General features: G+C 53.9%; 2 protein-coding genes across 6 annotated transcripts in view; both read right to left on the bottom strand.

Moving 5' to 3' along the window:
• Nucleotides 1-7,835, bottom strand: part of SFXN5 (sideroflexin 5) — a 130,436-nt gene extending 122,601 nt beyond the window's left edge. For all 3 annotated transcript variants that reach the window (XM_075556954.1, XM_075556956.1, XM_075556955.1), the window contains exon 1: nt 7,699-7,835. In XM_075556954.1, coding sequence (XP_075413069.1) covers nt 7,699-7,800 — 102 coding nt within the window. In that variant the 5' untranslated portion in view covers nt 7,801-7,835. The remainder of the gene's footprint in view (nt 1-7,698) is intronic.
• A 2,278-nt stretch (nt 7,836-10,113) lies between these two features.
• The window catches only part of RAB11FIP5 (RAB11 family interacting protein 5), a 46,309-nt gene continuing 42,397 nt past the window's right edge, over nt 10,114-14,025 (bottom strand). For all 3 annotated transcript variants that reach the window (XM_075556950.1, XM_075556951.1, XM_075556952.1), the window contains 2 exons: nt 12,327-12,504; nt 10,114-12,144 (listed from right to left, as the gene is read on the bottom strand). In XM_075556950.1, coding sequence (XP_075413065.1) covers nt 11,941-12,144; nt 12,327-12,504 — 382 coding nt within the window. In that variant the 3' untranslated portion in view covers nt 10,114-11,940. The remainder of the gene's footprint in view (nt 12,145-12,326; nt 12,505-14,025) is intronic.

Here is a 14,025-nt window from a genome sequence, read left to right as displayed (position 1 = left end):
GCCGTGATGATGATATTCCTGAGTAGAGCAGCCAGTCCACAGAGAGAACAACATGGCTGGCCCTACTATGAGAAATGATGCCAATCAGTGACTAAGGGCGATACAGGGGACTGCACCGGAGACACAGTGTGGGAATTGCACCTGACCTGATCCCACTACACCGAGGCAAATCACTGGGGGAGTGCAGCGGAACAGCAAGGGAATGGAGTGGCAAGGTCCCCAGGGAATGCTGAAAGTGGACTTTGGGGCCAGGGCGTGGTGCCCCAACAGACTGGACTGGAAAACGCTCCTAAGGGCCAGCAAAGATCCCTGAACTAACTACAAGCTTTTCTCTTGTGAACTGTTTTGTTCTGTTCTTTTTCAGTGGTTTGTTTTGGTTGTTTTGTTGTCTGGTTGTATACTGTTGCTTTGTGTTCCTCTGTCTAGTTTTCGTGCATGTTAGTGACTCCACAGGTCTGTCTGAATAGGACAGGCTGGATGAACTATCTGGATGAAAAACAACGGGACCGACAGTTCCGGGGGGACTTGGGGTGGGGGGTAGGGGGGGTAAGGAAGTGGTGTTAACAAACCCAGGGACAAGGGAAAAACATGGGACCCCAAAGGGTAGAGAAGGGGGAGTGGCAGGCCTGGTGGGAAATGATCAAGGGTAAGGTTGCTTAGAGAAGAGGTATACTCTAGCCCAGGTGGCGATGAAGCATGGTAGTAGGGCAGAAGGAAGGTCAAGGGAGATGGAGGAAAGAGCTAGGAGTCAAAGGGCATTCATGGAGGTCTAGACAAAGACATTTACATGCAAATATATATAGGAGGATGGGGAAACAGATCTATGTGTCTATATTTATAGGTCAAGTATTAAGGTGGCGGAAGGACCTTGGGCCTCTACTCAAACACTCCCTCAATGCATGAATACCATCTTTTATTAAATTGGAACTCTATGATGCTCACTCTCCCGACACAACGGCTGGAGCCAAAGTGGGTGAACAAGTAAATGTGGTGAAGAAAGCTGATGGTGCCCGGCTATCAAAAGAGATAGTGACTGGGGTCTTAAAGGCTTGAAGATAAACAAGCGGCCATCTAGCTCAGAAGCAACAAAGTCCACATGGAAGAACACACCAGCCTGTGTGATCGAGTGGTCCCAAAGGGATCAGTTACCAGGCATCAAAGAACAAAAAATCATATCATTGACTGCACACCTCCATGATAGGATCGCTGAAGACAAATGGGTGCACAAGCAAATGTGGTGAAGAAAGCTGATGGTGCCCGGCTATCAAAAGAGATAGTGTCTGGGGTCTTAAAGGCTTGAAGGTGAACAAGCGGCCATCTCGCTCAGAAACAAATAAGCCCACATGGAAGAAGCACACTGGCCAGTGCGATCACGATGTGCCCAAGGGACCAGATATAAGGCATCATGCAAAAAAAAAAAAAAAAGATATAAGTGTGTGTATGTATGTGTATATATGTATATATGTATGGGTATATATATATTATATTAAACGAAGGGGGAAGTGCAGAGTGGAGACCCAAGGCCCAAGTGTCGGCCAATGGAGATCCCCTCATAGAGGGGCTTAGGAGAGGAGATGGGTTAATTAGGGTGTGAGGTAGTATCGATGAAGAACACAGCTTTCCCCCAGATCCTGGATGCTTCCTCCCCCCAACTACCATGATCCGAATTCTACCTTGCAGGGCTGGATAGGACAGAGGCTGTACACTGGTACATATGAGGGTTGGAGGTACAGGGAATCCAGGGTGGATGATACCTTCAGGACCAAGGGCGTGAGGGACGATGCTGGGAGAGTGGAGAGTGAGTGGGTTGGAAAGGGGGAACTGATTACAAGGATCCACATGTGACCTCTTCCCTGGGAGAGGGACAGCAGAGAAGGGGGGAAGGGAGACCCCGAATAGGGCAAGATATGACAAAATAACGAGGTATAAATTACCAAGGGCATATGAGGGAGGGGGGAAAGGGGAGGGAGGGGGGGAAAAAAAGAGGACCTGATGCAAGGGGCTTAAGTGGAGAGCAAATACCTTGAGAATGATTGGGGCAGGGAATGTATGGATGTGCTTTATACAATTGATGTATGTATATGTATGGATTGTGGTAAGAGTTGTTGGAGTCCCTAATAAAATGTAAAAGAAGAAAAGAGAAAAAAATGATTAGGGCAAAGACTGTACAGATGTGCTTTATACAATTGATGTATGTATATGTATGAACTGTGAAAAGAATTGTATTAGCCCCAATAAATTGTTAAAAAAATAAATAAATAAATAAATAAATAAATAAAAGAAAAAAGAAAAAAAATAATTCTAAAAAAAAAAAATGCTAACCAAAAAGGGTCCCTAATTTGTAGAGGACCGGACTCAAGCATACCAATAATCAGGAGCACGGTGGAGGACCAGGTGACAGCAGGACGCAGTGAGCAGAAGGTGACACGGTAACAACGTAACAACATTGAGTAGGCATGATGGAATGACGTCATCCCGAGGCCATTCCCTGGGTGGGGAGTGTCACCTGGATCGTAGAGTTGAAGTAAGATTGGCCTTAGGTTGGTCACTCTTGAGTGACATGTTCATTATTGAGTGAAAGGCACATGGGTGTTCATTGACGAGTCCCTCCGCTTTTATGCTTAAAAACTTCTACAATTTAAAAAGTGACTTTGAACCCCCAAATAGCTTACCTTGGTAAAGTACAAGGAGGCTTCAAAAAGTTCATGGAAAAATGCAATTAAAAGGTGATGGATTTTTTTCTACAAACTTTTCGAAGCCCCCTCGGAGAGCGGCGTTTGAGTTCTGTGCTCTTTTCAAGAATTCTCTCTGGGAGGTAACGTGACAATGGCAACGTGTAGGGATGAAGAATCTTACACTGTCACACTTGCCCCCACTTAGTGGAATAGGATGCATGGCGTGGGTGGCTCGGGGTGGGGGGCTGGGGGGACAGTGAGCCTCAGAAAATGACGGTGAGGTAACTTGGGAATGGTTGTACAACTTGAAGAATGTAATTGAGGTCACTGAATTGTATGTGTAGACCTTGTTGAAATGATGTATCTCTGTATACACACGCACCAAAATAAAGTATGAAAAAATTAATGACAATAATTAAATAAAGCTACACGCTGGGGCCAGATTGCCTGGGAAGTAACTTAATCTGTTTGTAGCCCTCGCTTTTCTCGTTTATAAAATGGGGGTAATTGCACCAGCGTCATGAGATTGTTGTGAAAAGTAAACAAGACGTTAAAAGTGTGGAACCGGCCTAGCTGTCGTCAACATCATCTTAGGGGTAGAAAAATGGTCACAGACCTTTGGACTCACGGAGGCAAGTGTCCTTCCCCAGCCTCTGGGCCTACGGATATAGTTAGTTTATTGTGCCAACCTGGCCAATAAACACATGTGGGGTTAATTGAAGGGCGGGGAGATACATGGCTTGGGGAGCCTCACCTTTCTAGTTCTCGGGTCTCTTGCTTTGTGATGGTCGGACCAGGATGCAGCTGCCTTAGCAGTTCCCTACTTCAGCTGGCAAGGCTGATTTCTTGCAAGATATCCCCAAGGAGAAGCCACATGGACCTACCCCAATGTAGCCCTGGGTGCTGGAGCAGCCGTGTGGAGATCCCTGCCAGTGCTGAGATGTTCACACGCTCACTGATTTGGCTTTCCTCCTGCAGTCGGCATCATAGTGTCTGTTTTTTGAGATAGAGGAGGACTTTGTGGATTGGTGTTGGACATATGAGTTAATGTTGGACTTGTGGGCTTGGGCAGCACTGGGTTGGGATGTTTTCTTGGTGTGCACTTACCCTTTACATAAAACTCTCTCTTATATATGAGTTTCTGTGGATTTGTTTCTCTGAAGTAGCCAGACTAACACAGCCTACTTAGCACCCTTCCTCCCTGCTATCCCACCAACTGCACATGCACAGGGGAGAGAACCCCCAAAAGATGAAAGGAGGGGGTTCTTGGGTGACCTTAGAGCAGTGGGTCTTAACCTTCCTAATGTGGCAACCCTTTCATACCTTTCTGCATGTTGTGGTGACCCCCAACCATAAAATTATTTTTGTTGCTACTTCATCACTGTCATTTTGCTACTGTTATGAATCAGGTGAACCCTGTGAAAGGGTCATTCGACTCCCAAAGGGGTTTCAACCTACAGGTTGAGAACAGCTGCTTTAGAGGATGAGGAGATCTCATGGTACTCGCTGGGGAATAAAAGTGGTATCCTTGACATGGACTCTGGGAACGGTCCCAGGATGAAGCACAGGGCACTGGGAGCATTCAGGGGACACTTGCTACAGCCAACGCGGAAAACAGGACCCACAGAGAGATGTGGGTCGGGCCTACGTCCATGGGAGACTTTCGAGTCTTGATGCACCAGGACCTTTGAGACCCTCCCACTCTGAGTCTTGCAGGGATGAAGAATCTTACACTGTCAAACTTGCCCCCACTTAGTTGCAATCTTACGAGACCCCTGTGGCAGTTACAAAATCTGTCAACTTGAGCAAAGGGGTGGAGTCTAGCCTATCAATCAGGTCAGAGCCAATGTGGCCTCTGTGTGGGCATGGCCTTCTTCTGAGGATTTTAAGAACTCCTGTCTCCCTCTCAGGAGGTGGGACATACTCTCTCCCTGCGAAAGACTCCTGTTGACAAGCCACATGGAGCTATGCTGATGGAGCCAGAGCCCTGGAGCTGGGGGAGCCATGTGGAGACCCACACCAGTGCTGAGATGCTAACAGCGCCACTGGATCCACAAGACTTTCCACCCACTGGCCTATGATCTTCCTGTATTCGGTGTCATTGCATGTGTTTAGTGAGTCTGAAGAGGAATTTATAGACTGGTATTGGACATATGGCCTAATATAGGACTTATGGACTTGATCTGGACTGGGCTGGGGTGTTTTCAATTCCTCTTTAATATAAAGCTCTCTCCTACACACGAGTGTCTATGAATTTGCTTCTTTGTCAACCTGGAATAACACAACCCCGAAGGAATAGTTTAGAGAGGAATCATAGGCTACCTCCCTATTCATAACCTCTTTAATCAGCAGAAGACCTACTTAAGTATCTGTAGTGCAATGTATACTACAAATCTTAAGCAGCTCCTAAGTGGCAGGCACTGTGCTGGGCCCTAGACAGGCACAGGGGAACAAAGGCAGGTGTACTCCTGCTTCCAGGGAGGTGACTGCCAACAGCGGGAGGCAGGTGGTCGTAAAATGGTCGCCCGAAACCCAGGCACACTGAGATTACTGCTTTGCAGTAGGGGTGCATAGTCAAGAACTCAACTTGGGGGTGGGAGGCTTCCGAGAGGATGCGACGATTTGTGGAAACACCTGGGATCAGAAGGGATGGGGACAAGAGTTGAGGGCAGGGAAAGGGGAAGGAATGGTGGTCCAGGCAGATGGTTCCAAATCAGACCAGAGTTCCACTCACTGCCATGGAGACCATTCTGACTCACAGTGACCCTACAGGACAGTGTCCAACCGCCCCAGGCATTTCTAAGGCTGCAGTGTTTGCAGAATCACATTGCTCCATTTCTCTCCCGTGGATTGGTGGATTTGAACAGCTGACTTTTAGGTTCCCAGTCAAATGCTTTACCCACTGCGCTACCAAGGGGTCGCAAACGGTTCGCTGGTGGGAAAGAGCACGGCAGGTTCAAGGGGCTGCCCGAGAGCAGCAGCAGAAGGTATGAGGCCGTGAACAGGCGGTTCCAGAAAGAAAGTTAGCCGCCACCCCCACGCCCAGGCAGGCCCAGGAGGGTACCTTCAGAGGTCACGCTGAGCTCCATCTCAGAAGCAGGGAATCCACGGAAGGGGATTTAAATGAGGGCGAGGGGCCACTCACCTACTCCACAAGCACTGTTGGGACCCTGCCCTGGGGAAGAGGGAGACATTGGGGGGGCGGTTCTGTGGAAGTGGGAGATCTGTTGGAAGGCTTCCACCGGGAGCCGTAAGGGAACTGGTGGGATGTGATCTATGACTGGGGAGTGGAGGTGGGCTGACACCCGAGAGGAGAAATCACCGGCCTGTGTGGGAGGGAGGGAGGGTGGGTCCAGGTGACTCCCGGGTTCCTGACTCCTGCAATTGGGTGGCTGGTTGGCCTGCTGGCAGGGCCAGGGGGCGCTGTGGGAGGAGCAGGTTTGCGGGAGGCGTCCCTGAGCAGATGAATCATCGGCTCTGCATTTAGGCAGGTCACCATGCGGAAGAAGGCGAACTCCAGAACCAAATGAGGGCACCATAAAGCCTCCATTCCCCCGCAAGAGCAGCGCCCAAAATAGGTACCATTATAGTCTCAAATGGTCTTTCTCTCTTTTCCCCAGAGAGATGTCAGCAAAGGATTCAATAATTAAAGCTATTAGGGGATATTGTCAATGGCTGCTGGGCGACCGAATGTTCCCAAAGTCACACACGTGTGGCTGGCGGACGCTGGAAGGGGAGCCCAAACCCACATACATCTTTAGTCAGCACCTACTCTGCACCCAACCCGGCGCTCAGAGAAAGATCCAAACAAGGAAAGGCAAGATCGGTCAACCTTAAGCGGCCAGAAGACACCAGGCTCGACTCAAATATCTACGTGCTGAGATGTTTGATTTTTAAAAGAAATTTGTGACCTATTTTCAAACCGTGGGGATGTTTTCTCCGAAGGCTCCGGAGCGCAGCTCTTTAATTATCAGCGAAGCTTGGAGCTCAGGAAGTCACTTTGCGTGAACCCCAGCATCCTCCCTATTACACACACACACACACACACACACACACACACACACCCCACACCCCACCCCCGTCAGCCCAACCTTTGCACGATTTATTTTATTGCAGCAAACTTCTCTGGCCTCCGCAGCCACCTGCCCTAGGCAAGACCTCCCCCAACACCCCCCACACTCAGATCCGCCTTTGGGCCCTTCCACGAAAGCCCCTTTCTCGACAAAGCAGACTGCACCCCGAGAGCTGCAGCGGGACAGCAGCTCCTGCCGGTCTCAGTACCCCGGGGGACGAGCCCAGAGGGAAGGGGTACAAGCACTGTGCCCCGGAGCCCGAGCCTGCCTAGGACGCAGCGCGGGAGGGGCTGGCGGAGCGCCCGGGGTGCCAACCCTGAAGATGACACAGCGTTTCCTCCGCGCGCTCTCCCGCTCCCCGGAGCCGCGGGGCTGTGTCAGCGAGTCCCCGCCCGGAGGGCCTGAGCCTGCACCGCAGTCCCTCGGGCACCCGGCTCGGGCTCCGGGGCTGGGAGCGCGGCCGCCGGCGCAGACGCTGTCCCGCGGCTCCGCCAGTCGCTCGGGAAGGATGCCAGTCTCCGCGACGGGGAAAAGTTACACGGCATCTCCGCCACGCCAACTTCTCATCCGGAGCGGGAGTCGAACTTCTGGTCCGCAGGAGAGCGGACGCACAGCCGCCGCGAGCCGACCGGAGCGGCTCGGACCCGGGCGCCCCGGATCTCGGCCCGGCTGCGGCGGCCAATCACAGGGCGCCTCGGGCGGGAATGGCTGGAGGGTGAGGGCAGCCGGGGAGTGACAGCGTCAGCCGCCAATCGAGAGCCGGGGTGGGAGGGCTCGCCACACCGCTGACCAATAAGAAAGGGGCGGCGGTGGCTGCGATCCCCTGGGCAGTAGCTGCAGGCTCGGGTGGCCGCGGGTCGGAGACCCTAAGGCTAACGGGGACTTTGAGGGGAGTTTGCTAGCCCTCACCCTGCCACCCGCCGACCGCCAGCCCACAGCCTGGTCCTCACCTGCTGGAAGCGGGGCTTGCCCAACTGGAAAGGGGGTGCATCGGTCGAGGCGTTCGCGGCACTGGCTGCCGCCGCCGATGCTGTAGTCGCGGTATCCGCCATGGCCAATGACGCCCGCAATCTCCGGCCCTTTTAAAATGTCCCTCCTCGGCCCCCGCCACAGCTGCCGCTCCCGATTGGCCATAAGCAACCGCAGCGAGCCGGAGGCGCAAAGGCTTGTGGGGAGTGTGGTTTTTCTAGTCGCGGAACCTGACAACCGCGGCCGGCGGAGAGTTGCTTCTGCATCGCCGAGCTGCGCTCCGGCGCGGGTGTGCGCGCCTCCTCGGAGCCTGGACCGGCGCAGACACCTTGGAGGGGCTGCCGTGGACGTGCTCCTGAAGCTGCAGCTCAGGAGAAGGGCCCGATCCCAACGGACCCGATAGGGGCCCTGACGGACAAGGACTCCAGGCGGACTAAGGTTAATCTGGGAAGGGCTTTGGGCAAGGAGTTGGCACTGCGGTGGCTTCATGCAGTTTCACCCGTCGCCACGCGCCCGGAGGGGGGGGGGGTTCCTGGAACATGCTGGGAGGTGCTCGCCGCCCCAGGCCCTTGAACATCCTGTGTACTCTGCCCAGGAGGCTAACTTCTTTTTTAACTGAAGCGCTGTGACCCATGTGGGCCGGCTCTTTGCATCTTACCCTGGCGCTTGCTCTGCCTTCAGCCTCAGCGGTGCGTTTTCCTGCATCACTGCCCTATTTCCCACAGAATCCGTTACATATTCCTACGGCACCTAGTGCTTCTTTGGCAGCCCTTGCATTTGTATTTATGGCTTTGCAGATATTTTCCTTATCGGAGTCCCGTTGACGCAGGGGGTTGAGTGGTGGTCAACTAACCGCAAGATAGGCTCTTCAAACTCATTGGCTGCTCCACTGGAGAAAGAGAAAACTGTCCGCTTGGACAAAGGTTTACAGCCGTGGGAAGGTTGTGAATCCGTTCTACTCTGCCTTAGAAGGTGGTTATGAATCACAATCGACTCCATGATAGGTCAGGTCTCATTAATTTCCACGCTACTATCCACCAGGGCAGGATTCACTGCCAAGTCCTTAGGACTCACAGGCGAGAGAGGCGGTAGGTCATGAGTTAAACGAGGAGCTCGGGTTGGGGGAGGGTCTTAGACAGGGAGAGAAGTGGGGATGCTCAGTAACGTTTATCAAGCTTTTCATACAGGTCTGTCGGTAACAAGGCGTGCAGCCTCACAGAGCAAGGTACCAGCCCCAATAATGCAAACCCCTCTGTGCAGACCTGGGCAGAACATTCCTAGTAGAATCATCTGGGCAGTAGGCCAAACTGGAGGAAGACAGCTTCTTCATCAAAGAGAGCAATAGAAGTAGTTGGTCTCGGAGAGGGACGGCAGAGAAGGGGTGGAAGGGAGACTCCAGATAGGGCAAGATATGACCAAATAACGATGTATAAATTACCAAGGGCACATGAGGGAGGGGGGAGCAGGGAGGAAGGGGAAAAAAAAGAGGACCTGATGCAAAGGGCTTAAGTGGAGAGCAAATGCTTTGAGAATGATTGAGGCAGGGAATGTATGAATGTGCTTTATACAATTGATGTATGTATATGTATGGATTGTGATAAGAGTTGTATGAGTTCCTAATAAAATGTAAAAAAAGAAAAGAGGAGAAAATAAAAAAGAAAATGATTAGGGCAAAGAATGTACAGATGTGCTTTATACAATTGATGTATGTATATGTATGGACTGTGATAAGAGTTGTATGAGCCCCTAATAAATTGTTTAAAAAATAAAATAAATAAAATAAAATAAATAAAGGTAAAAGTGTAAAAAAAGAAGGAAAAAAAAGTAGTTGGTCTCATTCTTCGTGAACTCCACGTAGGGTCACCTCGGTCTCAGTGGCTCATGCCTACCCGTGTCTTTCTGGGCACTGCACAATCTGGTCGTGGTGAGAGCTCCTTGCCCACCAGTGGCTGAGCCACAGAAACAGACTTCTAGCTAGCCACGAAGAAGCATTTGTACCATGAATTTTTCTCTTCCTTTGGGGAGAGGAATCAAATCGTTCACCCTCTGTACTTTCCCACTGGGCAAAAGATGAGGCTTTCTATTCTCATCAAGAGTTACCATGGTAGAAGCCCACAGGGGCACTTCTCCCCTGTCCTAGAGGGTCGCTCTAAGTGGGAATCGATGGCAGTGAGTTTTGGTATGTGCCTCGGTGCCAAATAAATGTATTTATAAATAAGTGACCAATGGATGTCGGTGTTATGAGTGAGAAAAAGTTGAATCTGGTGCCCTGGGCTACGCTGCCCTGCTGTTAGGGCAGGGTGGTGGCAGTCAAGAGCCTGTGCACCTTGATCTAAGTGTGCTCCTCCCACCAGGACACCTCCCTCACTCCTAAACAGGAACACAACAGAGCCACCTACCGTATGTGAACTTTTTTATTCTTCATAAAGTGCTCGAAACATTGAAGAACAAGCTCTTTATGGACAGGGGTTACAACCAGGAAGACAAACAGCAAAGCAGATGGGTGCCCACTGCTCCCCACCCACTCCATCTACAGCTCTTCTCAGATGGGGGTCCACAAGCACAGACACTGAACAAGAACCCTGGGCTACAACTCAATGTTTCCCCACAGACATCTCTGCCCTGGGCAGGTGGGAGGCCCACAGTCAAAAGTACCTGGGAAATCAGAGTCGGGGGCCTAGGGGACATCAAGCAGGGGAGTAAACCCCACCCCCAAAATACTTTTCCAACCCCCAATGGCTCCTCCCCCACCCCCCAAAGAGATGGCAGTCCCGGGCACCACCAGTCATTCCTCTCTCAGCTTGGATGAGTGGTCTGTAGGGACTGTCCCCTTATGTCAGGCTGCAGAAGATAGACACACCCAGAGCACATCTCCTCCAAGACTCTGACAGTGTCTCCCCATCCCCCCAGCTCTGCTCTTGCTTCCTCCCTGGGAGGCACCTCCCTTCAGCACATCCTTGTCTCACACCCCAGCCTGACCATCACACACTAGGACAGAATGCCCAAGCCTGCAGGTGCCCTGGGGAAGCCTGTCATGCTTTCTGCAAGCAAACTGGCTGCTAGGTCAAAGGACTAACACTTTATTTCACAGGGCACTGCAGGCAAGACCAAGGGGCAGAAGGGGCGCTTGGCCAGCAGCTCAGAGAATGGATGGGCAGGCCAAAATTGTTTTCCCTCAAATAGCTGTCTCCCACAGGCAGAATGGGACCTCCCACTTTGATCCCAGGCCTCGCTAATTGGGCTTGAAGGCAGCCGGGGGCGGGGTGGGGGGTGGTGGTGATGGAGGGGGCAGCAGCAGCAGGTTGGCCAGACCCTTAAATGGGATTAATCCTAAGGGTATGGGGAGCAGGGTGGGAACTCTCATGATACTGCCCGTCCACCTGAGCCAGGGCAGATCCGAGTCCAAGAGGTGCTCAACTGGAAGGGAGGAGATGCCAAGAAGGGGAGGGGCTCCTAACCCCTCCACAAAAGGCACATTGTCAATGGTTTCCAAAAGTTCAGAGCTTGCAGCAGAGCACAGAGTCTTGGCATCTGGTTGGGCAGAGCGAACAGGGGTAGAGGCCTAACCCCAGAACCCTGAGCCCTGGAGGGGCCCACACCTCGGAGTGTGGTGGGTGTCCCACCAGCCCCTCTCCTCACATTTCCAGGTGACACTGGATGAGAGGTCAGAAGAGGGGATGCAGGGAACAGCCCGGAGTGCACGCCATCACACAGCTCCGCTCCTCACTCGCCTAGCGACAGACACAGACTCAGGACGTGGCAGAGACCAGACCTGCCCACACAGGCCTCTTGTTCGCACTAGACAGACAGCAGCTTGGTGCCTGTCCAAGCCTGGCAATACTGAGAGCCCCCTTAGAAGCTGGGCGGGGGCAGGGGGTGAAAAGGATGGGCATTGGGCAGGGGGAAGGAGTGGCTGAGCATCTTTGAGAGGTATAAAGTTACGTGTCAGCAACCAGCCTGGCCCCAGGCTGCCATGCTGCACTGCAGCTCACCGCTGGCTTATCTTGAGGGCGCCACTCCCTGGGCCCGCCCAAAGCTACATGGCATGACCCAGGGCTCCCAGAGACCCACAAGTTGTACACGGAGCCCTGCGCCCCACAACAGACGTCCAAAGGGCACCCCGTCAGGTCAGCAGCTCTGGTAGAAGCAGGAGGGAGAAGGGAGCAGGGAGTGAGGAGGGTGCCGCACCCTGCCCCAGGTCAGAGTGAGAGTGGGAGGCAGGACTACTCGGGGGGTGCAGGGGGAATCTGCAGCAGGGTGGGCGAGGACTCCATGATGCGCACCAGCAGCCGGTCAATGTAGCTCTCCAGCTCCTGCACGTGCTCCTCCCGCTGCGTCAGCTCCCGCTCCCGCTGCAGGAGCAGGCCAATCAGCTCATCGTGGGTCAGGTGGTAGTACTTGGCAGACTGGTCCAGGGCACCTGAGTCCTGAGGCCACATGGGGAGAGAGTCAGAAGGGCAGCCACACCTCCAGCAACCCCTGGCTCTTCGTTTCCTCAAACCTCCCTGCCCCCGCCCTCGTGTTCCCCCCACCCGCCCGCCCAGGTGCTCGCTGGGTGCCCCGAGAGCCCTGCTTGCTGGGTGTCCCCAAGAGCCCTGCTAAGCTTCACCTTCAGCCTCTTGGCCTCCGCAGCCTGGGAGGCAGGAGTCACGGGCGAAACACTGCCGGTGACTGTTTTTAGCTTCTCCAGGCCACTGCTCAGGGCTGTGCTCAGACTGGAGCGGGATGGCTTCCTGTCGGGGCTGCCATCCACGGAGGCAGCGCTGAGGGGCTTCACAGGGTGGGGACTGTAAAGACAGACAGGAGATGGGTCGAGCGGCAGAAGGAAAAGGCAAGCTTCTCTGTGGGGCCAGCGGTGAGGCACCTCCTGCCCAGTCCAGCCCACCAGGACAGCGGCTGAGCCACCTTCCACACTGCCCCTCCCCAGAGAAAGCAGGGGCCCCCTGCACCCCCACAGCCAGTCTTCCCGCACATGCCTCCTGCCTCCAGCTTCCCTCCTTCCCCATCCCCACTGTAACCTTCTTTCAGGGGTGGTGACCAGCTACCCCACAGGAATGGGGTGCTTCCCAGGAGGCGGGGCTTTCAGTGCTAAAACCATGAGCAACAAACAGAGGGCGGGTCGCTTCCCATCACAAGGAAGCACCAAGTGTCCACTCAGTTGTCACCCCCACATCCCCTCCGTCAATACCCTTCTCCTGCCAGCTTCCCAGAGGATGCAGAGGACATTCTGTCTAAGGCCTCGCCTGTCATTGACCCTCACTCAGGCCACCAGACTAGGATGCCAGCCCCGGCAGCCCCAGAGAGCCGTCCCAGCCAGAGTTCCACTCGCTCCTGCTCCTTGCTCCCTTCTCCGCTCATGACCTCACTCTGGGGTTCTGACCTCTTGTGGCCTCTCCTCAGGCTCAGTTGCTGATCTGCTCTTTCCACCTCCTTGGTGTGCTCCCCCCTCCCCAGACCTGGCCCCTGCAGATGAGATCATGGACCAGCTCTCTCCACTCGGGGACCACCTCGGGACAGCACCCTGTCCTCCCAGCTGCCCCTCCTCCAGCGCTCCCTGCCTCGCCAGCAGCTTCCGCGAGGGCACCCAGAGCAGGGCCTAGGACTCCTGTTCCCTTCCCTGGGGCGCGTTCATGCCACACTGGGTCGGGCACACACATAGCCCACCCCACCCCAGGCAGTCCTAGAACCAGTTTTCCACCCCACCCCATCCTTAATGGAGAGGGTGAGCACCCACACCAGAAACCTGGGTCCTCCTTACAGCCTCAGGTCTACTCAGGGTCACCCTGGCCACCTTCCCTGCCCTCCCTCCCAGCTTCAGCAGCTAAACCCTCTCCCAACCGGGGGCTCGTCCACCTCCAACCACCCCCATTGTGCTACTGGCTAATAACCACGGCCCCTCCAGCAAGTCCAAGCCCTTTAGTGGCCCCTACAAGAGAAGGGGCCCCTCAAAGAGAAGGGGGCACAAACCTCAGCACAAGCCAGCCTATGCCTGCCGTCCCTCCCCAGGCTCATTCTCCCCAAGCCACGAGCACACAGGCTCACTCTGCCTCCTGCCTCCTGCTCTCGGCCTGCGGGCTCAGAACTCATGTCCTAAGTCCATGCAAGGACACCTCCTCCAGGAAGCCCCCCAGATCCCCCCAGGCTGACCTACCTCTAGAATCCTGCACCTATGGCAGTAATCCTGCCCCCTAAGAGGGGCTGGACTGTTCAGGGGCAAGAAACAAAATGGTATGACCAGAGACCCTGCAAAGAAGCCAGCTCTGTAATCAGGACAGAGCTGTGGCAGAGAGCCCAGCCTGGGGGCCTTC

The sequence above is a fragment of the Tenrec ecaudatus genome, chromosome 8, assembly GCF_050624435.1.
Source record: "Tenrec ecaudatus isolate mTenEca1 chromosome 8, mTenEca1.hap1, whole genome shotgun sequence".
In the NCBI taxonomy this organism is placed as follows: Eukaryota; Metazoa; Chordata; class Mammalia; order Afrosoricida; family Tenrecidae; genus Tenrec; species Tenrec ecaudatus.
The sequence above is the reverse complement of the archived record's forward strand: the minus strand, read 5'-3'. Positions and strand labels throughout refer to the sequence as shown.